This window comes from Lytechinus pictus, unplaced genomic scaffold, assembly GCF_037042905.1.
Source record: "Lytechinus pictus isolate F3 Inbred unplaced genomic scaffold, Lp3.0 scaffold_28, whole genome shotgun sequence".
Lineage (NCBI taxonomy): Eukaryota > Metazoa > Echinodermata > Echinoidea > Temnopleuroida > Toxopneustidae > Lytechinus > Lytechinus pictus.
In genome coordinates, this window is record NW_026974148.1 from 603,337 (window position 1) to 629,582 (window position 26,246).

The 26,246-nt window shown below is 35.4% G+C and overlaps 2 protein-coding genes across 2 annotated transcripts; both read left to right on the top strand.

The window, feature by feature from the left end:
* Positions 1 to 436: 436 nt before the first annotated feature.
* LOC135158073 (alpha-(1,3)-fucosyltransferase 7-like) lies at positions 437 to 8,383 on the top strand. Its single transcript, XM_064115359.1, has one exon. The coding sequence runs from the start codon at positions 4,748 to 4,750 to the stop codon at positions 5,951 to 5,953; it is 1,206 nt and encodes a 401-aa protein (XP_063971429.1). The 5' UTR covers positions 437 to 4,747; the 3' UTR covers positions 5,954 to 8,383.
* A 15,338-nt stretch (positions 8,384 to 23,721) lies between these two features.
* On the top strand, positions 23,722 to 24,726 carry LOC135158067 (uncharacterized). The gene has a single exon (XM_064115354.1). It carries the CDS (start codon positions 23,722 to 23,724, stop codon positions 24,724 to 24,726), a length of 1,005 nt encoding a protein of 334 aa, XP_063971424.1.
* Positions 24,727 to 26,246: the final 1,520 nt, after the last annotated feature.

The following is a 26,246-nucleotide window of genomic DNA, read 5'->3' on the forward strand; positions in this document are numbered from 1 at the left end:
TTTTCTACAGTTTAAAGTTATAGTAGTGCTGAATTTGGAAGATTAAGCCCCATGTTTAGAAAAAGATGAACAGACAGCTTACCGAGGTTTATTTCAACTATAATAGTTATACTCGACAATTTTGGTTTTTGTATAGATTTTACGTCATCATCTCTATTTGGTGATAATATACCTAAATGTATATTTTCATATACCTAAAGGTATATTATCACCAAATAGAGATGATGACGTAAAATCTATACAAAAACCAAAGTTTTTTAATCAAAATGTCGAAGAAGGTTAACAAGATTGGATGTCACAATTCAAAATCTTTTTTAAGCATGTGGAATTTGGCTAAATGCCGCACTATTCGCATTCGGCCTGGACTGTTTTTTTATTTGAAGTCCTGTGTTTTTTTTTTGTGTGCACCTGCGCTCTTTTTGTTTTACTTGCTCTATAATTGTTTTACATACTTTCAATCATTCTAATCTTTTTAACCCTGATTGCAGCTACCATTCTTACGCAGCCTCTGATTATTATGTTAACCTTCATTGAAACTTACCGGTGCGACTTGCTGGCAGTCACTTTGTCTTTTGTATCTTTGTTACATGTATGTCATCACTGTTTAAGAACGCTCTTCAGGAAGTTCAGCGTTAATAATAGAATCTTATTCCCCATCTTTGAGATATGAATATCATATTAGTTTCTTTTAACTGCCGTGGGATTCAATATTATGTTAAAAGATGCAAAGTATTTTATTACTTAAAGGACAAGTCCACCCCAACAAAAGTTGATTTGATTAAAAAGAGAAAAATCCAACAAGCATAACACTGAAAATTCCATCAAAATCGGATGTACAATAAGAAAGTTATGATATTTTAAAGTTTCGCTTAATTTCACAAAACAGTTATATGCATATCCTGGCTGGTATGCAAATGAGGAGATTATGACGTCATCCACTTACTATTTCTTTTGTATTTTATTATATAAAATATGAAATATTCTAATTTTCTCCTCATTGTCAAGTGATACAATAATTAATTCCTCCCTGAACATGTGAAATTAACATTGTTTAATACTATATGGTTCAGTCAAGTTGGTCCTTATTGTCAAAAAAAAAAAATAATATTGTTTAATTCAAACAATAAAAAAAAAAAAATAGTGAGTGATGAAAATCATCACCAAGTTGTGCATATTACTGTTTTGTGAAAAATAAGCGAAACTTTAAAATGTCATAACTTTCTTATTTTGCATCCGATTTTGATAAAATTTTCAGCACTATGCTAGTTTGATTTTTCTCTATTTATTCAAGTCAGCATTTTCTGGGGTGGACTTGACCTTTAAGATCTATTGAATGTGATGTCATTTTTCTTCAAGAAACCAATTCCTCTAAATCTGACGAAATCTTTTGCAAACAACAATGGAGTGAAAAGGCATGGTTTTGTAGTCACACTTCAAAAAATCGTCGGGTAGCCGTCCTACTTCGTAATCGTGTTTCATTGACTGTTTATTCATTGTTTAGTGATCCCAATGGTAGATGCTTGATCATTTTTGCAACTATTAATGACGTCCCTTTAATTCTAGTCAATTTATATGGTCCGAATAATGATGATTCTATTTTTTTCCTTGAAGTTTTTAGTAAAGTAGATCAATTCAATTATACCTCCATTTTATGTGCGGGTGATTATAATGTTGTTCTTGGATCTACCGATTATCAAGGGTCACGCATAAAGAGTTACTTAAACCTATCGCATGACTGGCCATCCACCCAGCTTTACTTTGCCATTCTTATCTCTGTCATTTTTGCCTTTGTCTTTACCTCTGCCATTTTTACCTTTGCCATGTTTACCTCTAGCTGCCAATTTTACCTCTGCCATTATTATCTTTGCCATTATTACCTCTGCCTTTTTTACCCCTGCCATTTTTACCTCTGCCATTTCTACTTCTGCCATTTTTACCTCTGCCGTTATTACCTGTGCCATTTTTACCAGGCACCTCCACCACTATTGCCCTTCCTCTGCTTTCCCGGATATCATTTTTTGGATTAAAAGACCTTCGGAAAAAAGAACCTTATTTCGTTTTGGACTATCGAACCTTCGGAACAACGAACCTTATTTCGTTTTCGGATTAACAATCCTTCGGAACAACGAACTTTATTTCGTTTTCGGATTATCGAACCTTCGGAACAACGAACCTTATTTCGTTTTCGGATTATGGAACCTTCGGAACAACGAACCTTATTTCGTTTTCGGATTATGAAACTTTCGGAATAGCAAACATTTTTAATAACGCCACAAATGTTCGGATTAACGAACATCGAGGTATAGGCGATTTACGTGTTTCGGAATTACGAACCTTCGGAATTACGAAGTGTGACCGAATTTTGCATTATAATTGTAGTTGAAACTTACGTATTTTTAATGCATAAGAGGGGGGGCGGGGTTATGCTATGAATAATGCATGAGGCCTTGGCTTAGGGAGCATCAGTCCTTTTAGTACCCAGTAGCACGTACGTGAACCGCCTATAGATTATGTATCAACTCAGCGGAGCCCGCCATTATAAAAACCCTCTCGCGGTAGGTCGCCTACATGTAGCAATCTTGTTAGCAACGCTTACGAGCATCGTCTTGCTCACTCTCCAAAATGTCTGCGATATTAAAATCCTAAAAAACCAATGGAATCGTAACATTTAGTAAGGCTATGAATGTTTATCATTTACAATGACTATCTGTGTATCAACCCATATCGAATTTACAAGCAAGTGTGGGTAAGAAGGCGAATTACCAGTCATTGTGATGTGTGATACAATATGCCAAAATTTATGAAAATATAACGTTAATTTTATATAGCATTTCAAAATCCTTAAATTCAATATCTTCATATTTTTTATTGTTTTTAAAAACGTCTTATTACATTTACTAGAATTTTTCCCAACTGATAACGTTGGTAGACTATTTTCTCCATCATTGATAAGAAAATGTCAGGCGTTCAAAATCAGGGCATTTTTTGGTTATATTTCTAAAAGAAAATCGTTAGATTCGAACTACTATACTATTGTTCTCCCGAAAAAGGGTTATCATCTCATAATGTTGTGTACATGATACATAACATTAAATCTTACGAGTGTAGCAATCAATGTTGGATAACATTTTTCACGATGAGTTTCGTAATGAAGAGAAATATCAAGCTCATTCTTAGCACGCGAGCTGAAGAATGACAAATTTTAGCGTGTGCAGGGCAGGGCTGATCGCCCTGGCTGTCCGTTCAGATTATCCAGTCCGATACTGGAGTTTGGTGGTATATTCCACGTTGGTTGGTGGAATTTGCCACCTGACACCTGCAGCATGACCAGTATGAGACTAGATAATCCCGTCCGACACACTAGGGATCAGCCCCGTCTGCGCACGCTAAAATCTATCATTCTGCGGCTCGCGTGCTAAGAATGAACTTGATTTTGTCTCCTCATTACGAAACTCATCGTGAAAAATGTTATCTAACATGGATTACTACACTCCTAAAATGTATTGTTATGTATCATTTACACAACAATATGAGATGATAACACTCCTTCGGGCGAATCTAACAATTTTCCTTTAGAAACATAAAGCCAGGAAACAGTAATCTATCAACAATATCAGTTCGGAAAAAAATATAGTAAATGTAATAAGATGTTTTTTTTTTTAATTAAAAATTATGAAGATATTGAAAATAAGATTTTTTAAATGCTATATAAAATTTACGATATATTTTCATAAATTTTTGCACTTTGTATCACTCATTAAAATGACTAATAATTCATAATATAACCGACACTTGTCTTTCAATTCGGTATGAGTTTGTACACCGACAGTCAATATTAATGATAAACATTCATAGCCTTACTAAATTTTAACGATTCCATTGGTTTGTAGGATCTTAATATCGCAGACATTATGGAGATTGAACAAAACTATGCTAACAGGCGTTGCTAACAGAGTTGCTAGGCGCGAAAATCCGATTTAGCTCCGCCCACTTTTTACGCTGAGTTGGAGGGATTTACGTACGTGGTATGAATGCCATCGTGCACCTGACCATGGAAGTAAAGGATGTACTAACAGAGGAATGCAAATTAATTTATGTTGCTTCCAGTTTCTGAATAGTTACATGAAATACACAAGCACACTGTAGCATTTAGTGGCGACCTTTCATGTCATCAGTTTCATGGGAAACTGAAAAATTATTTGTATTAAAAAGAGAGTGCAAGTATTTCTAATTCTATTTGATCACAAAATATGGATATTAAATACACGACGAAATATATTATTAAGTCTTACCATATGTCCTAAATATTAAGATAATTATTGTATGATAACACTCAAAATTTGGAAATAATCCCTCAGAATTTGACATTTTTTAAAACATCAATAGATAATCGATAAAATATCGATGCGTTTGTGTCTGAAGGCATAAACACATTGGTAGTATATGTTGTCGAAAAGCGGCGAAAGGGAATGATTTGGCCTACAGCATATTTTAAGACAATTAAACAAAAGAAAAATCGTTTTGACACGTCGTGGGTAGGAGAGTACCCCAACCCCTCACTCCCATTGTGCTAGCCAAACATTTGCAACAGTGCCCGCAACTAGGCGACAACATTGTTTCGCCTTTGTAGGCATGCACATCTTCCAAACTGTTTAGAAATCATTTATTTATTGCGGTCAGTGTTAATGCGTACGTTGCTGTGCAAAGCTGTGTCAGAGCTCACTGGAATATTTAGCATGAAATAAGCATGGAGCAAACGACAAGAAATACGTTCATATTTCTGAACTTCATTTTTTTCCTTTTTGCTTGCTATATTCAAGCAAACTTTCTATCAACTCCCAACTATTTGTTTCGAGATATTACTAGGAAAGAGATCAGGCCACCTTATCAGCAATTCAACAGGACAGTTTTTTTCGAATCTGAAAACAAAACACGGTGTTACCGGCAGGTACAGGTATGGCGTGGGAGCAGCACACCGCAAAAATTGATAAAGGCTGAATGTCCAGAGCTAACCTGCGGGATAAATTTAGTAAAGGATACAAGTTATGAAACTATGGTAAATAGTGATGCCATCATTTTTTATCATCTCTCTTCATGGAACTGGGTAGAATTACAGAGGCGGCGACCAATGAATCAAGCTTGGATTTTTTATTCCAGAGAAAGTCCTCCATTGACTGGCAGATATGCAGTACCCCCCAATAAGCTTGATCGTATATACAATTTTACAATGACATACAGGCTGTCATCAACCATACCGATATCATATGGGGTATACCATAGCGGCATTGGGCAGATATCTTCTGATGACAATCGAAATTGGGCCGAGGGAAAAACTGGATTAATAGCTTGGGTTTCATCGAAATGCCGTGGACGCGGACGGCAGTCTTGGCGGCGACTTGAATTTGTAGAAACACTTGCAAAGCACATTAGCGTCGACACTTATGGATATTGTGGAAACAAAGTGTGCAAAAGAAGGTCGGACTTTTGCCGGAGTGTATTAAGGAATCACAAATTTTACCTCGCACTGGAAAACCATGAATGCAGAGACTATATCACGGAGAAGTTCTGGAAAAACGCTCTCCTTCACGAAAGTGTACCCATCGTCTATGGCGCTCCACGGAAAGATTACGAACGCGTTGCCCCGCCCAATTCGTTTATACATCTACAGGATTTTAAAAATTTCAGCGACCTAGTTTACTACATAAACCTATTGAATTCGAACGATACCCTATATAATATGTATTTTGAATGGAAGAAGAAAGGATCAATACAATGTACAGGGAATGAAACAGTTGTTCTCAAATCTCCTTTTTTGTGTAAAGTGGTTTCCATACTTTTAGACCAGCATTTGCTTACGTCAAACAGCAAAGAAGGAAGGAAAAAGCACCCATCAATACATGAATATTGGACAACCTCCTGCATGACACCAACAGGCTTTCCTCGTGACTTTTGATGTCGCCCAGTTTTAAGCGGTAAAATAAAGAAAACAATGCATCTTTCTGCTGAGTCAATCAAAGTATTAAAAAAAATTGATAGATTGTTGTTGTTCAGATGTAAAAAAGTTTAGAAGAAGTAACATACCAATCTATATCAATAGCTTCTTGTTATCCACTGTGTCTTTATATTCATGTTTATCCCCCATTTTGGCAAATATTTTATCCATTTACACATAATATCTTTATTCATTTTTTTTATTGGGTTTATGAATATTTTTGTTGTGGCAGCTTTTGGTCTAAGCAATTTCGGTCTGAAGCAAAATATCACCAGCAACCCGAAATATACGAATAAGCCTGAGAGAATGTTTTCTGTAATTAGCCAAGAAGGTAAATTGGACTTTGAGAACACCAATACAAAAATTGCTTTCTGCTTATAGTCCGGCAGCCCAGGATATTTATTCAACCGAATGCCGGACAAGCAAATGCCCCCATTGCTGGATGAAATAGTCCCTAAAATTCACATAAATGAATTGCTGTCGGGTTTTATACGTGGTCTTCCCGACAAAATAACGTAATATATGACATCACTACAAATTGACTCTTTTTCACCCTTTTTCAGACAGTCTACATATAGCCCGAAATCGAGAGAGTCAATCTCCGCTAAAATATGCCTGATTTTATTTTAACTTTCAGAATATTATTTTTATTTATTAATCGATTAATATAAGAAAATCAGCAACATAAATTTTTGTTTACATATGCAAATTTGGTCATGAAAATGTATATCATTAGTTTTGAAGATTTTTTGCTTAAAAAAATTGCCGAAAATGGATAAGGAATTTTATTTTCTATTCTATTGTACTTCATATGATGTATTTTCCCTCAAACATCAAATCATTCTTTTTGTCAATCATCTCTACTTTTAGTCCAGTAGATATGTGAAAAAGATGCTCGAATCTGGCAGAAAGTGTGAAATTTGGCGTACTGGCGTATTTTTGGGCGCTGATTAAAAAAATTGCCGGCCCCAAGCGATTTGACCATCGGGTCGGCCGCCATTTTGAAATCCAAGATGGCCGCCATGAAAAATCATTAAATGTCATTTTCTTGAGTTTTTCACGTCATGTGACACTGAAATTTGGCATATATGGGTATTTTGAGGCACTGATTTCAAATATTGCCGGTCCCCAGCAATTTGACCATTTGGCCGGCGGCAAAATGGCCGCCATCTTGAAATCCAAGATGGCCGCCATGATATATTATTGCAATAATTTTCTCGAGTTTTATATGAACTGCGGTCTTGAAATTTGGCATATAGGCCTAATTTGGGGTGCTGATTTCAAAAATTGCCGGCCCCAAGCGATTTGACCATCAGGTCGGCCGCCATTTTGAAATCCAAAATGGCCACCATGAAAAATCATTAAATATTATTTTCTTGAGTTTTTCATGTCACTTGACACTGAAATTTGGCATAAAGGGGTATTTTGAGGCACTGATTTCAAATATTGCCGGCCCCCAGCAATTTGACCATTTGGCCGGCGGCAAAATGGCCGCCATCTTGAAATCCAAGATGGCCGCCATGATATATTATTGCAATCATTTTCTCGAGTTTTATATGAACTGCGGTCTTGAAATTTGGCATATAGGCTTAATTTGGGGTGCTGATTTCAAATATTGCTGGCCCCAAGTGATATGACCATCGGGTCGGCCGCCATTTTGAAATCCAAGATGGCCGCCATGAGAAATCATTAATGTAATTTTCTTGAGTTTTACATGACGTGTGACACTGAAATTTGGTATACAGGGGTATTTTTAGGCACTGATTTCAAATATTGCCTGCCTCCAGTAATTTGACAATTTGGACGGCGGCAAAATGGCCGCCATTTTGAATTCCAAGATGGCCGCCACGAAAAGTCATTAAATGTCATTTTCTTGAGTTTTAAATAATATGTGACTCTGAAATTTGGCATGTAGGGGTATTTTGAGGCACTGATGTCAAATTTTGCCGGCCCCCAGCAATTTGACCTCCAGGTCAGCAGCAAAACGGCCGCCATCTTAAAATCCAAGATGGCCGCCATGAAAGATAATTTGCTTAAGGCTTACGTATGGCCTGTAACACCTTAAATTTAGAGAAAACTTGATCTTTGCATCCTTGATCAATGAAAAGAACATAATAAATAGATGCTATTTTGAATTCCAATATGGTTACCAAGTTTAAATGATGTACAACATTATAATGGTGAGTAAAACCCATTGTATAGGCACTGAAAACAAATCCAACACAACCACATCTTTGTCCGTTGCAAGGATTACAATAATTTGGCACCCTTAATTGCTGATATAGATGTTACGTAAGTATGAAGCACCATACATAAACAAACCAGCTAGCTTCTTCTGCAGTTACACATTTGAAGTGGCTTTGGTTGAATAATAACCATCCGGAACAATCATTTTCTGTTGACAGGCTGTAAATTATTTCTTCATATGATCTGCAGTATTGCACTTTGATATATCGACGGAGTGTGGGGTGCTTATTTCAAATATTGCTGGCCCTCGATCTGATCCCGAGTCATAAGCAAAATGTCAGCCATCTTGAAATCCAAGATGGCTGCCATGAAAAAAGATCATTGAAAAAAAATCACTTTATCTAGTATCACATAACGTATTATTTTAAAGTATGGCATCTAGGGATATTAAAAATGCCCCCAGTAATCTGTCCAATAGATATGCTGCAAAATGGCCACCATCTTGAAATCTAAAGAGGATCGACTGTAATGAAAACTAATCAAAATAATTTTCTTGGTTTTAAATAATTTGAGGCACTGCATTTTAGACATACAGGCAGGTTTTTGGCCTGCTGGTTTTAGAATATTGCTCCAATAATTGCAATATTTTATTACAAATCAACATGAAGAAAACTGCTCCAGACTTGAAGTACTGATGGTTATAGTAGTATGATGATGATGATGATGAAATTAATATTAATGATGGATGATAATACACATTTTATTGTTCAAAATAAAATTCAGTAACAGAAATGCTCCGAAAATTTATTTTGCCCATACCCTGTAGATCATGAGCTCGGCAGCAACTTAGCAGCGCCACATCGGACGTTGCTGTATCCCTTAAAAAGGGGAGTTCACCCTGGAGAAAAGTTTGTTGTAAAAACAAAAGAAAATATGATATAAAAAAGATATTGGTGGATCCATCAAAGATATTGGAATTCTAAGTTTTTGATTTGTGACGTCATATAGGCTACTGTACGAGCAGCTGCCCCATTATATTGTGTGATATAAAATGCATAAATGGTTCATCATGGGTATTTTTTTTTCTTTCTGGAGCGGGTGTGAAATCATTTGTTTGTTGATATACTGAGGGTTCAATAAAAATCATTTTCATTTTATTTGAGGAGGCTACATTTCATTGATTTTGTAGTATAAGAAACATGGGGGAACTGCTTGCATCTGACGTCACAAATACACCAAATGAAATTCCAATAGCTTTTAAAATATTTGATGAAATTTCCTCAAACCTTCAATATTTTTTTCATTATATATTCTGTTATTGTTTCAATAAACTTTTTGTCAGGTTGAACTTTCCTTTTAATTCGTTGACCGACAAACAGGTTAGAAGCAACTCCCCTCTTTTAACATCTTTTGGTCTGATGCTGTCGGAGCTTGAACTCCCGATTGTGAGGCGAACATGCACCCATTGTCAGATTGTCGAACACACGATGGATATCCAAAAATGTCAAATTTCAAAATAATAACTACGTTATAATTATGATACTTGATTTATTTTAATGATTTTTTTTATGGCAGCCATCTTGGATTTCAAGATGGCTGCCATAAATTGGATGAACATGACTGAATTCGAAAGAAGTCTATGGAGATCACAGGGCAATCCCAGTTGTGGGCGATGCCATCAAACTTAACACACGTGTAGAAAGCAACTTGGACGCCAAAAGAAAGCTTATTTTTTTCTCTTTCGACTGATGATACCAGAGGCGTCGATCCTGGGGGGCAGGGGGGGGGCGATCGCCAAACCAATGAAAATATTGGGGGGGGGGGGGGGCAAACATATCGTTTTGCCCCCCAATAATTCCGCATGTGCAAAAAATAAAATAAGATTTTAATGTTACACAGAAATCAGCAAGCGAGATTAAAATACACAACTCGTTCTTTATTTAAAATCATGCTCAAAATGTCCGCTTTTCAGATTGGAATATAAAAATTTTCAGCTCGCGCTTCGCGCTTGCATCATTTCTGTAGAATAAACCCATACTTTTCATGATTAATAGGTGAATAGAATGTCCCGTTTTCAGTTCTAAACCTCGAAATAACTCGCGCTTCGATTTGCAATAATCTTTTGTTGGATAGATCTTGTTCTTTATTAAAAACGTCCATTAAACTCAATTTTTTCTGATCGAAATATCTAGATTTTCAGCTCGCGCTTCGAGCTCGCATTCATTTGTTGGTGAGGTATGTGTCTCTATCTTATGAGTCTATATTATATATTTATATATATAGGCATATATGTGTGTGTGTGTGTGTGTGTGTGTGTATGTTTGTTTGTTTTGTGTGATCGAGCGCCTTTGGAAAGTTGATTTTATGATTTTGCCCCCCCCCCCCAATCTGAAAAATGGATCGGCGCCCCTGGATGATACATATATTTTGATTACTTGAAAACACTTGGTTATTTACCATCTAATCAAAAGACACATTTTATTTCACCCAAGACCACAATAATATATGCACGTGCATAAGCCCGTTTTTATACAGTATTCAATGGGGCTTCCACAATGTGCCCGTACCGCACGTTCCAGGTACGAATTTTGTGTTTCATTTTTAGCCATCGAACTTATGACGATATACATTGTTTAGCTCAAAATTTTACATTTTCTTGTCGTAAAATTATGAATTCCTCGATATATAATTTGCAAGAGAAGTTCAGTTGTTGAAATATCATATCGTATGCGATATAGCTCCCATCGTTTTGCCTGTAAAGCGGGAAATCTATGCAGTTTCAGACTCGTAGCAAGAAGGATTGGCGATAGTACCATGACAAATCTGTGTGGTGGAATAGTGTATTCCATGAAGGGTGAAATCAAGCTCATACAACAACGGTCACCCTTCGCACCCATTGTTCACCCGACATGTATATCTACCATGCACCCCTATTGATCTCAATCGACGTGTCTTTATGTATTGGTTATACGCTTAAGTGCACTCGAAAGTTTGCAGTGAAAGGGAGAAGAAATTTGGGGTCTTATTTTTCGATATACATGTCGGCCATCTTGGATTTCAAAATGGCGGCCGACCTGATGGTCCAATCACTTGGGGCCAGCAATATTTGAAATCAGCACCCCGAATTAAGCCTATATGCCAAATTTCAATACCACAGTCCACATAAAACTCGAAAAATTATTGCAATAATATGTCATGGCGGCCATCTTGGATTTCAAGATGGCGGCCATTTTGCCTCTGACCAAATGGTCAAATTGCTGGGGGCCGGCAATATTTGAAATCAGCACCTCAAAATACCCAAACTGTGCCAAATTTTAGTGTCACATGTCATGTAAAACTCAAGAAAATTACATTAATGATTTCTTATGGCGGCCATTTTCTATTTCAAAATGGCAGCCGACCCGTTGGTCAAATCACTTGGGACCGGCAATATTTGAAATCAGCGCCCCGAATTAAGCCTTTATGCCAAATTTCAAGACCGCAGTTCATATAAAACTCGAGAAAATGATTGCAATAATATATCATGGTGGCCATCTTGGATTTCTAGATGGCGGCCATTTTGCCGCCGGCCAAATGGTCAAATTGCTGGGGACCGGTAATATTTGAAATCAGTGCCTCAAAATACCCATATATGCCAAATTTCAGTGTCACATGCCATGTAAAACTCAAGAAAATGACATTTAATGATTTTTCATGGCGGCCATCTTGGATTTCAAAATGGCGGCCGACCCGATGGTCAAATCGCTTGGGGCCGGCAATTTTTGAAATCAGCACCCCAAATTAGGCCTATATGCCAGATTTCAAGACCGCAGTTCATATAAAACTCGAGAAAATTATTGCAATAATATATCATGGCGGCCATCTTGGATTTCAAGATGGCGGCCATTTTGCCGCCGGCCAAATGGTCAAATTGCTGGGGACCGGTAATATTTGAAATCAGTGCCTCAAAATACCCATATATGCCAAATTTCAGTGTCACATGCCATGTAAAACTCAAGAAAATGACATTTAATGATTTTTCATGGCGGCCATCTTGGATTTCAAAATGGCGGCCGACCCGATGGTCAAATCGCTTGGGGCCGGCAATTTTTTAAATCAGCGCCCAAAAATACCCCTGTGTGCCAAATTTCACACTTTCTGCCAGATCCGAGCATCTTGGCCATTTTTTGTCACATAACCGCTCCACTATTTTAGAAAATATAATGTCGAAAATGTGAAATGTCCAACAAGCCTAACACTAAAAATAAAAATCGGATGTAAAATAAGAAAGTTATGACATCTAAAGTTTCTCTTGATTTTACAAAACAGTTGTACATGCACAAAATGATCGGTTTGGAAATTAGGCGACTGATGACATCACTCACTATTTATTTTATATTTCATTATATAAAATATATTAAAAATCCCCTCATTGCTATTGAAACAAAGTTTCATTCCTCCCTTAACATGTAGAATTACCATTATCTTTTTTTTTTCAAGATTTTTTTTTCTCAACTCATTCAATACATAAGTATCACATGCACAGATACATCGTAATTGAAAACAATAGCATACATTTTAAACAATTCAAATAAATGGTACATTTTGTATACAAAATATTCATTTTTTTTCGATGCACGGTCATCAAATTACGTTTAAAAGCGATAATTCTCGCGGTTGTTTCAATTTTTCCAAACCAAGCATAAAATGAGCAAGAGTGGGTTTTATATTTCTGTATTTACACGAATAAATGATATATTTTGCAAACAACACAATAATATTGCTAAGATGAAAATTATTGAGGGTTATAACTCCAAAACAAATTTCAATGTCACTGAATTGTGTACTTCTTATATGCTTCGCCTTCAACAACTCATGAACTTTGTTCCAAAATGAAATTACATATTTACATCTAAGAAATAGATGAGCAATTGTTTGAACGTGGTTTTCACAGAAATTACATAAAGGAGAATCTTTTACTCCAATTTTTAATAAAAAATATTGTGTTTAAATTCTTCTGTAAATGAATTTTAATTGGAAGTTTCGAAGTCTATTGTCAATTGATGACTTATACAAAAGAGGGAAGCGAGAGTTCCAAATATGAGAGTCTGACAAATTATCACTCAAATCATCTTGCAATTTGATTTCTTGGTTCGTCATAGAAAGGGACATGTTCCTTTCTAAAAAAAATATTATAACACAATTTCGTAACCTTTTTACTTTTCGTAAAATGACTTAATCTTTCATCTACCATGTGATAATCGTGATTGATGTCATGGACATTTTTTATTAACCTTTTCCATTCTAATGGTATAGCATGTAAAAGAGAAAAAGAAATAGCATGAAAACGATTAATTTCCAAATTTATTACATATTTGTTCATATGTCATAAATGAACCGTCTACATTTAAAACATCTTTGACATATCGCATACCAGCTTGGAACCAGTTTCTGTATAAAATTATTATTTTATCAACTTTGATGTGTGAGTTAAGCCAAAGAGTTTGAGAGATAATTTCTTTAAATTTTACAGGGTTGTAGTATTCATAAAAAGTCCATACATAAAGAACGTCTTTCCAAAATACATTATCAAAGTTGATATGCAAATCAACAGACTTCATATTACATTGAAAAAAACAAATCGTCAAACCTGTTAAGTAACCGTTTCAAAAACAGTTTCCACTTCACATTATTGTCCGTGTCTAACTAACGCTTTACCCAAGCTGTTTTTATTGCATAATTAAAATTCCACACATGTGGCATTCTAAGCCCGCCTTCTTTATAATCGTTGTAAAGTAAAGATCTTTTTATCCTATCTGGCTTGTTGCTCCATAGGAAGTTAAATAAGAGTTGTTGCAGTTCAACAAAAAAATTGGTGTGGTGGATTCGGTATTATACCAAATACATATATAAATTTCGGGATTATAAGCGTTTTTAAAATCACAATTTTGCCGTATAGGGTAAGAGTTCTAAGATTCCAAATGCGAAGTGTCGATTTCACTTCTTTAACTTGTTGTTTGTAAATGAGCTCATAATAATTATGGCAATCGTTAAGTGGAATTTTTATACCAAGATACAAAATGAAATCACTTGGCCATGAGAGAGGAGTATCTCGACAAACAAAACCTTCAAAATTACCAAGTCTAACGACGTTACATTTATCAATATTAACTTTCAGTCCTGACATATAGTTAAAATCATTCAAAACTTTTAAACACATCTGCAAATTGGATTCGGTGGGATGGAGAAAAATCACAGTATCGTCTGCATATTGGCTTAATTTTAAATCATAATTTTCTATGGAGATTCCTTTTATATTCTTATGTTGACGAATCATTATACCTAGAATTTATAGTACAAATTTCTAGTACAAATTGTTACAAAGCCTAGAAATAAAGAAAAAAAGAATTTGAAGAATTACAAGAAGAACAAGTCCGCGGAAACATTGTAAGGACGAGAGCAAAATGGGTGGCGGAAGGAGAACGGAATACAAAATATTTTTTTCAATTTGGAAAAAAAAAATTATGAAAAGAAATGTATTACAAAATTGGAGACAAGTAATGGTCTTGTTACAGATATGAAAAAAATACTGGAAGAAGAGAGATTTTTCTATGGTAAACTCTATTCATCAGAAGAGAGTGTAGAGACTTTGAATTTTCTTGACGACCTAAATATACCAAAACTAAGTTAAAATGTACGATCTTTGTTGAGTAAAAAAATAACAGAAAAGGAATGTTTTGATGTGATGTGTACTTTTGCTAACGATAAAACATCGGGTTCAGACGGTCTTCCAATAGAATTTTATAGAACTTTTTGGAACGATATCAACACTCTATTATGTGCCGTTTTCAATGAATGTTATGAAATTAATTCGCTTTGCCCATCAATGCGGAGAGGAGTCATTACCTTAATCCCCCAAAAATACAAAAATATACTTCTTTTGAAAAACTGGCGTCCTATTTCACTATTGAATAATGATTATAAAATTTTGGCTAAGATCATTTCATTTAGGTTAAAAAAAGTATTAGACCCAATTATTCATGAAGAACAGTGTGGCTTCTTAAAAGGCCGTTACATCGGCGAGAATATTAGACTGTTTATTGACACAATGGATTATTGTAAATATAGAAATATACTGGGTGTTGCACTCTGTATAGCTTTCGAAAAAGCATTCGTTTTGTACGTTGGATACAATTGTTATACTCTAACATTGAAGGATGTGTCATCAATAACGGATTCTCCTCAGGCTTATTATATTCACTCGCGTCGCGTTGGTAATCACACGCGTTTTTTATTTCTGACGAATTTTTTTCATTTCGGTGCGATTTTTTTTCTAACGTTGTCTTCAATGGGACAAACACGCTGGGAAAATAAAATGAAATTGAAATTCGAGTTTCGTTTTAAGCCGGCAAGTGCCTTAAATAAGATGTACTCGACTACTGTTTTAACATAACAAACAAGCAAATCAGCTATGTGGCTCAACTAACTTAGAATAGATCCGGACTTCTACTGTGTCTTATGCGAGGACTCCGAGTCGGAACTTGCCATATCTGCCACATCGATATTACATCGTATCATTCCCATATGCGGACATGCCTGCATGCAATGGCCCCAAGGCGGCCGGACCCGGCCGCGGTCGGACACGACATGCATCGGTAGCATGGAGCAAGCTAACGTGAGTCGAGCTGAGTTAGATCCCACGTTACATATGAGGCGCCGATTGTACCAATATTATATAGAACAATTATTTGTTACATAATCATTATTCATTAAATAATAATTATTATTTACACATAATTTACATTCTATTTGTAAATAATTACTATTATATAAAATAACATTTCTAATTATTTATATATAATTACAAGTAATACTTCATTATTTGTAAATAATAATAGTTCGACATTCTATTATTTATAAATAATGATTATTTGTTTTTCATTATTTATAGATACTGATTATTTGTATGATGTATTTCATTTCTGATAGTTTCTACATTATTTTGTTTATTAAGTAAGGAAGTGTTCAGTTTCCAGAAACCTGGTCCTCTTTTTGGCACAGATTTTCTCAATGACAGTGATACAAGAGAGTAATAAGATTTATAGCCAAATGATATATATGATATTTCAACAGATGATGCAAGGCTTCTCGATATAGGAAAATAATCCAATCTACTTTTTTTGGTAAAATCTGGTGAATTCCATGTATATTTATATTCATGTTTGTTTAAGGTTCTCCAAATATCTATTAAATCTATATCTAAAATCATATTGTTAATTGCATCATTACATTTTGGGTGGTTTTGAATTGGATTCGGGTACCTATATATTGTAGCATCTAACACAGTGTTAAAATCACCCTCGATAATAAATGGATCTTCCCCTTTCTCATTTAACATAGTGTGTAATCTCAACAAAAATGCATCATCGTCAATGTTTGGGCCGTACACATTGGCCACGGTAACCGGTGTACCATTCACTTTCAAAATAATTATAATAATCCTTCCCGAGTCATCACGTGTAACATTTAAAATATCATAAGCAGCAGAAGGTTTAAACAATATACATACTCCTGCACTGTCCGATCTACCGTGACTAAATACAATTTTATAGCCCCATTCTTGACACCATACATTTTCAGTGTTTGGAGTGCTATGTGTTTCTTGAAATAAGATAAGATGAAAATCAGAGTTTCTAATCCAATTAAATATACATCGTCTTTTAAAATAATTGCCTAACCCTCTCACGTTAAGAGTGCATATTTTTATGTCAATTACATTTTCTGTCATAACATAGTAAGATTGTAAGTATGCTTATAATTTTACAAGTAATAATGAATTTATGCATGGAATTACATACAAATAAACTTGCATATTTGTTCTTCAGAAAGAGTTGATATTTTATCCTAGACTTATAGGATTGTATGGATAAAACAAGAAAAAAGTAAAACATTGAATAAAAAACGAACATTGTAGATTTATATTAATGCACGCTTAAGAAAAAAATTACAAGAGGGTTCAATTTAATTCCCTTTCAGGTTCAAAAAAAGAGCAGGGACAGTTTATCTATATGCCTTCAAGATAAATTACTGTTTAACAATACAACAGTCAAAGTGAGCATCTGACACGAATAAACAGAGAAAATACTTCCAACAAGTATCCATTGTATTGTTAGTTTATGATTTTTTTTTATTGATTGATATAACTGGTGAAAGTAAATTATAGTAACTTTTTTATAAAGTTACTTTAAGCCTGATCCTAACTTCACAGTTTTATAAGTCTGACACTCGTAATGTTTTTAGAGCACCAGGAGTGTCCTTTGGTCCATCTTTGTATTTAATCATACGGGGGACAGAGTTCGGGATGAAAGCAAACTTGTTTTGCTGTCGTAAGGCGTCTTGTCAAAGGTGTGCGTGCGTCTTTTCCTTTATATTCTACGGCGAACCCGTTGAACGTGCCATTGTCAATTTTCCTTACCTAAGGGTCAGTGCTCTTGCCATTCAAGACGCCAGCGTGCCCTTTTGCAGCGAAAACGGAAGCGTGCGCTTTTATCTTTTCTTTTGACACTCCCGGTTGGCTCTCCGATAAGATGTTTTTGCATGAGCGCCCTCTATGTCCACGATATCGGCGTTTTTAGGCAAACTATTAAACGCCCGATCTCTAGTCACTGATCTGAATATCGTTGTGTCCTTGTATCGGTGTGCCTAGTCCAGTGGGGTATATTTTCCAAAGTTACGCTTTCACAATTTCTGTTGATAATTTTTCGTATCGGGTTTCAGTATATGACAAAGTTCAATTAGATTTAGATTTCATTTCTTTAATAGAACAATTAAGCTTTAGCCCTTCAGCACGAGCATGTTGTTTTATTTTGAAGAACATAACGTTAATATATTGAATTTCTGAAAGTAAGTGTTCAGGCGCGGGTAAGATTTTTGTCATCACACTGAGCCCACGTAGCATTGTCGGGTGAAAAGGAAAAATATGGAATTGTCCTTAACATCTTTGTAAACGAAATGCAAAAACCCTCGCAAAAGATACAATATAAATCATACCTGGGTCCAAAAATGACGGCATTTAAATTAATACATTGAAACGCTACTGTGACAAAAAAAAAGCATAAAATGCAAACGTTTTTTGTAGAAAAAAGGCTGAAAACTAAGAGCATCGTTGAAATCCCCCCCCCCCCCTCCCCCTGACGAGAAGTTGAAGACCTTTTTTTTTTTTTGCTTGTCAATTTGTTTTTGCTGTGAAATGTCCTTTATATCCTGTTGAGGACTTTTTGGGGCGATTCTCCCCCCCCCCCCCTCCTGTGGAATATGCTAGGTGCGCCACTGCATTTGTTTAAACATTTAAATTCTAGAAACTTATTTATGCACACATAATACAGATGCCGTGCAAAACAAACGAATAAAATATCATTAGTTTGAACTTTAAAAAATAAATTGGATGCTCAAGCAGTCATATCGGTAATTGTAGCTTAAATGCACAATTCTTGAATTTCATTGCCCGAAATTCAGAACAAAAAGTACTTTCGTTACTTTGTAAGGCCATTACAAACATCTTTACCTTCGAACGAAATCAAAAGCACTTAAAAGTAAATATTGAAATTATCAAAGTTGAGGTAGTATTGACCATGAATCGAGTTGAGTAGTTATAAAGGAATTATAGCGTGTTCTATTAATCCCATTCTAAACTTTGAATTCATTCATTCATTTATTTATTCATTTTTCCAAACAAATTTTTAATGCAATAATTACAATATATAAAACATAACATTAGACAATATAAATATGAATGACCGATGAAAAATATCGCGTGAATTAAAATGCAAATTAACACATTTAAGTGACTCCGACATGATATTGGACAGGAAAAGCTATATTATCTTTATACCTGGGATCCGTTTTTATTATCTTATTTAAATTTCCCCTGTGATCTAGAGTGCTCTGATACTATAGTGTTCTTGATTACCATCCAGGAGCCACAGAACCGAAGGGGGTCTGAGGCTGAGGCATCCACAAGTACCATGATTCTATGCATGGTGACCCCACCCATTCAAACCAGTCCGCTGGGGGGGGGGGGTGACTTAATTATTTCTTTCAATTTTGCTGTTCTACTTACAATATTCAATTTTGTCAACTTAATTCTAATGGTTCCTTTTTTCACCCAACTTCATTTCTTCCTTTGAATTTTTTAAAATCTTTTCTATACCTATTATTTTTTTTAACCTTCACGTTTGACTTGTACAATACGTGTATATTGCCGTTGATTTCTTCTTCCTATCAAAATTAATCTGCAATGTGTGTGTGTCAAATATTGCAAATTAGATTCCCAGTGTCTAAGGTAAACATAATTTACCGACGTAAAGTTAGTAATACGAAAGCCTCTTTGGCCTATAGTTTTCCTTCCAACTTTTTATTTCACCTCTTAATCGTATAGCTGCATTCTGTATAGCTTGCATATTTAAATATACAAAATAAAAATCAATAAACGTACAGGAAATGGTAATACCTCGGTCACATTTGCTCTACGGCGGCCATACGGCGAGTCGAAAACAGAAACCTCCTATATTTAGCTGGTACAAAAACTTAAAACGGCTGTTTTCGACTCGCCTTAGAACAAATGTGACCGAGGTATTTGGCATACTAGGTCAACAAGGATGGAGTGCATGCGGGTGCGGATCCTGCCGGAGTAACACAATACAATCCAATAGGCGCCGTATAAACAATAGTTGGGCTGTCAAAAGTATTGTGGTCTATTTTTTGACCTCTATAAAAGAAGTCAGTGGGTCTATATTCTGCACCTGGAGGGTACAGTTATGTAGTGAATCCGGGGGGGGGGGGGAGCATCCGGCCGGTGCGCCCCCCCCCCCCATTTGAAAGCCATTATCAATTTTGTTAATATAAATATGCCATTTCTATACAATTGTGCCCCCTTTGAAACTCACCGCATGTATTTTAATGAGAATATGTCGTTCATACACAAGTAATGACGTTCACTTTTGCCTGGTAAACACCCATTTTCCAAATATATTTGGTTATTAAAATACACAGAGAGATGAAAGGCAAAGGATATAACTCGAATGTTCATATTAAGGATATACCTATAAAGAGGGAAGTTACATGCTTAATTAAAAATGTGTTGATAAAAGCGAAAAGAAACAAAATCAAGGTTCTAGTATGGGGACAAAACGAGCACAAGAAAACTACCCATTTGATGCTCATTTTAATTCCCCGAAAGCCGGACGTTGAAAATAAAATGGGTCAGCGTATTGCAAGCTGTATTTAACGGCTTACCCCATTGTCAAGGTAGATTTAAATTACCCCATTCTTGATTGGGGAGACTACCCTATATTCTTGAACACTGAGGTGGTCCGACTGGTGGCGGATTTTAATAGAAAGATGACCTCTTGATTGGTTGGGGTATTTCAATAGGAGATTATCACTTTGTCAGCGCGGGTGACTCTCTTGATACTTTGATGTTCCCCGATGTGTCTTCTACTCGAAAACCGTGTTTGCTGCTAATCCTAATTATGAGACTATTTGGCATAAAAATGAAAGCCTCACTGCACCCTTTTCATAGATTTCGTTTGAAAATAAAATACTTACGTTTTAGGTAAAATTGGAATATGAGAAGGCGCTTTATGATATGTAAACCAAATGTGATTTGTTCATTAGCATCTTTATAATAAATGTTACAAAATCAAGTTTCATAGAACAAATGTTATACTCGATTTAGTTACAGCCAAAATATTTCAAAGTCATCGAGAGGGTAAGTATCAGACTTAATAATTCAAGCGTGAATTGCGAGCTTGAAAAGGGATCATTTTATCAGGGCGGATCCAGCTTTCGTCAATACAGAGAGAGGACGCAAAATTCCCCCCCCCCCCCCTACAGCGCAAAGCTTAATTTTGTTGGTTTCTTTCAAGGGGGAATCCAAACAGTGAAAATTAAATTAATTTATTCATCTAATAAGCCTAATCAGAGCACGAAATCTGTCAATATTATATATAATATATTTAAGGCACTTTTGTAATTATGAATAAGATGCATGAGTAATATATTTTCAACAATCAATGTGTGCGCAAATTGCCAGCTGAAAATTGTCGATAAACTGTAATAAAATGGAGATATTGATTAGTTTGTAATAGAATTAATATTGAAATTTTCATAACTCACCAATCAAAATGCGAGCATGCAGCGCTAGCTAATACGTTTATACAATCTGACATGAATAGGGATATTTTGATAGCTAAAATGGAATACAGGAAAATAATAGGTACCTGATACACCAAATTTTGCGCAGCGGGAGCACAAAATGTTAATAATCAGACAATACAAAAAATAAATCTTTACAGAACACTTTTTAAAAAATGATTTCAATTTCCGAGCTAAAAAATGTTATGTGTATTGACTTAAAAATTTGATATTTTAAGTTCCATATGTGTAAATCACCTAAAAGGCAATGCGAGCGCGAAGCTTGAGCGAAAATGTTATATAATGACATGAAAGAATTTTTAAAAATTGTTTTCGAAGTCTTTCTCTCATCTTATTTATTAAATAGTTTTCCTCCTCCTATGTTTTTTTTTCTCCTCTCCTCTCATTTCCCTTTTTTTTTTGTCTTTCTTTCCCCCGGCTTTTTTGCTCCGCCAATAGAGGAAGGAGGGAGGGGGCGGGCCCCTTGCCCCCCAGGATCCAACTCTGGAAAAATCTACCAGAAAGTTATAAACAGGCAGATTCAAAAGAGAAATTAAAATCCGTGTTGAAGCTTTTTTTTTTGGGGGGGTGGGGGTTAGATAGCCTTTCCCGCCGCATTTGAAGCCCCTCTACGGTTTTCAGCCTACTGTGAACTGTGCAATTACTTTAATTTTTGGTGAAAATTAGATGGCCATCCATTCTCTCTCTTTTTAATCGAAATATAATCTATGTATTTCAGGATAATGATTATGAAAACCTTTTATAACAAAAATGATAAAGGAAAAACGCGTCTCAAGTTGTACATGGTTCATTGCTGCATAATATACCAATCATCTTCATTTGTTAATATTCAATCATCAACATTATCACTGATATTATTATTCGCATTATCATGTCCGTTAATATCACTTCAAAGTTATGATTATCACTATCATCATCATTGTTATCATCATCACCATCATCATTCATTCATTATCTATTCCCAATCGTTCTCCAATATCAATTTTATATTTTATATAATTAAAAATATATGAAAGATAATGGTAATGACTATGGTGATGCTGGTAATCATGAATATTAGATCCGTTATGTGAGATAATTTATGCGATTTTACACGCTAATCGCTACTCGATGATGGTGAAAGAAATCTTTTAAATAGCACAAAAGAAGTCGGGACGGTAGTTACTACACGTACTATAATACACTATATTATTACAAAAGATTCCCCATCGGACGGGCCAACGGTCTTTTGAAGTAGGTTCATCTAATCACGACAGCGGATATAGGGAATTAAAGTATGTGAGCGTCTCCCATTGTTTTCTGTGGCGAACCCGCTGAGCATGCTATTGTCAATGATTCTCTACTATACGGGTGAGTGATCTTGCTTTTTCATGATCATAGGCCTGGGCAAAAAAATATGAACAGTTCTATGAGTATCAATGCCAAGCAATCCTGAAAGGTCAATAATGTTCAATTCTCTTGATGGAGAAGACTATAATTTATCATGGCCCTATTTGCTTTTGCTTTTAGGCCAGTAAGTGTACTAACTAATATAAATAATAATTACATTCCATTTATTTTAGAGTAATGATCTAATGTTTGATCTGATCTGAGCTGCACTGAGCTGCACTGAGCTGCACTGATCTGCACTGATCTGAGCTTTATTTTCTGTGGATTTATATGATTTCGGAACTACTCTTTCAGCAAAAGCGAAAGTCTTATAGATTTTTATCCAACAAGTGTCATTATATTTGAAAACGAGACTCTGAGAAGCTTATGAACCAACTCTTTCGATTCGGACAGCGGATTGGTAAGCCTGTCAGCGAAATTCAAAAGCACATTTACAGTAAACTAACCAACATACTAACAAAACCCAATGCTAACAGTACTTCTAATAATATTCAAACTATCCAAAAAGGGATAATGGAAACGGAAGAAACATATATTTCTTCGGGAGAAGAAGCATATTATCAAGCCGCAATTGGTAATGTAATGATGACCCCGAGCAGTAATAGAAAACATGGTATATTCCAAGCTCATCTCAATAAATCAAATGATAGAGAGAGTTCTACAGAAGTTGAGAGTGAAATGGAGTGGCGAAAAGTGGAGAGAAAAAAGAGAAAAGCAAGTACAAGAACTATAAATGAAGACGACAAGAGAGTTAGGAAAGGAAGTTTCGAAAACAAAGAAGGGTCGAGTTCAAATCGTAAAAAGCAGAATATCAGACATGTCAGAAGTGAGAATAAATCTATGATAGTAGAAATAAGAGATGTAGACGAGAATTCAAGCATAAGCAAAATAAGCCCAGCAAAACTCATTAAAGAAATCAACTCAAAGTATGGTGAGGTGAGTAAAAATATGAAACACAGATGAAAAAGATTTTAGAAATGACTGAATTAAGTCACACCCCTGTCAAGGTTGCACAATATATACCCATTACTCAAATCCGTGGTGTTATTCATAAAGTAGATACACTAATCACGGAGGAAGAACTCAATGAACTCTTGAAAGAACAAGGTGTGACGTATGTAAAGAGATTCAATAAAAGAATAAACGGTGAATTATCACCAACCCCTTCTGTTCTTTTAGTATTCAAAGGACCAAATCTTCCACACCATGTCTCCTTTCTATACCAAAAATATGTAGTTGATGAGTTTGTCCCTACTGTAACAAGATGCCATAAATGCCAGCAATTTGGGCACATCCAAAAGAATTGTAAGGGTCATTTAAGATGTGTAAGATGTGGTGAGGCCCACACTTTTGAAATGTGCCCCAATAAAGATAGCCCAAAATGCTTGAGATGTAACCTTAATCATTCAGCGGCCTATCAAGGATGTACCTATTATAAGGAAGCAAAAAATATTCAAAATGTCAGCCTGCAAAATAATTTAACTTATGCTCAAGCAACAAAAATATACCATCAAGAAAAAAGAGAAGAAAATCACTCGAAAGATCGTGAATCATCAAACAAGAATATTATCAAACCCCCCAAAGGAAAGAAAATCCCAGATCAACCGAATATTTTGGAAGCTAAAGTAGATCAAATACCAACGGTAAAGAGGTCGACAATAAAAACGGCGACCATATCCACTCAAACAGAAACGGCGGAAAAGTCTGTACAGACAGATGCGCAAGAATTCACTTGTAAAGAGAATAATCATAGGCCTAATGAAGCAGAAGAGTCTGGACCTGTAATTCCCGCATCCACAGAAAATGCTAGAGTCGACTTTTTGGCATTCATCACTTTTATAGTTAACAACCTTGACAAAGAAACTTCTCATTCAAACAGAATTAGATTAGTGGTTGAGGCAGCCAAGCGATGCTTAGTCATCAACGAGGTGTCTCCAGAGATGATCCACGATCGTCTTCAGTAATAAAGACAGCTCAAATACAATTAACGCTCGGCCTTTAAATATTTTACAATGGAATGCCCAAAGCATGAATGCTCACGGTCCAGACTTTTACAAAGAGCTAATAGAAAATGTAGAATTAAACTCCATCCCTGCCTTGATATGTTTACAAGAAACATGGTTCACTGATTTTAATATATTAGCAATTCCAGATTTCATCCCAGTAATAAAAAATAGAGGCCAAGGAGGAAGAGGAGGAATTGCAATATATGTGCATAAAACAGTTACTTTCAAAGAAGTCAATTTCCCTCAAATCAAGGAATATCAAAGAATTGACATTCTCACTTATGACAAGGTCATTTCATTAATCAATTATTATAATCCTTGTCAAAAGATAGAATTGCGAGATTTAGAAAATTTGATTGAAAATTGTTCAAAAAACATAATAATTACAGGTGATTTCAATTCACACAACCCTCTGTGGGGTAGCATAAAGCGAGATAGTAATGGGACATTAGTTGAAAACTTTATAACAAAACATGATTTAGTTGTGTTGAACGATGGGACGCCTACAAGAATGGACATCCATACAGGGACAAGGTCTTGCCTAGACTTAACAATTGCTTCGAAGGAAATCGCCAGCAAACTAAAATGGAACGTGCTAGGAAATTTCGGGAGCGATCACAATGTTATCAAGTGCTCACTGCACGAAATAGAATTTGTAGATGATAACATCAATCCTCATGAAAAGAATTGGTCCTTCAAGCACGTAAACTGGGAAATATATCGGGAAAGATTGAAGCATAAATTTAGTAAAATAAAGATATTACATTTTTCACATGATCTGAATATTCAAGATAAGTACAATTTGATTTTGCAGATTATTAACGAAGTGGCAGAAGAAACCCTTCGCAAAGCAGGCAGAAATCGAAAAGCAAAAAACCCAGTACCTTGGTGGACACTAGAATACCAAGAAGCAATCAAAGAAAGAAATAAATATAGAAATCGATTAAATAGACATTTTAGAAAGGATGACTTGGAAATGTACAGGAAAAAGAAAGCATATGCTCAAAAAATAAAGAGACGAACACAAAAGGAATACTGGTTAAACTACTGTCAGTCTTTGAGGAGAACATCCAACTTAGGCAAAGTATGGGATATGGTGAAAGGACTACGAAATGGTTCTGTCTCCAAACATATATTTCCCAATTTATTAACAGGAAACAATACACCAATAGCTAATGCTCAAGAAAAGGCAGAATTGATTGCTAAGGCTTTTAAAACGATCGACAATCGATTAGACAATGACGAGATTATTAGAAGAAATTCATTTGAAAATTTGATACGAAATACGATCGAAGAAAGCTACTCCTCTGAAACACCTCTTAATGATGAATTCACATATAATGAATTAACAAGCGCTGTTAAGGATATGAAAAATTCTGCAGCAGGTACAGATGGTATCAAGTCAATTATGATACAACACCTACCAAAAATAGCTCTTCAGTTCATATTAGTTTTAATAAAAAGTATTTGGAATTCCT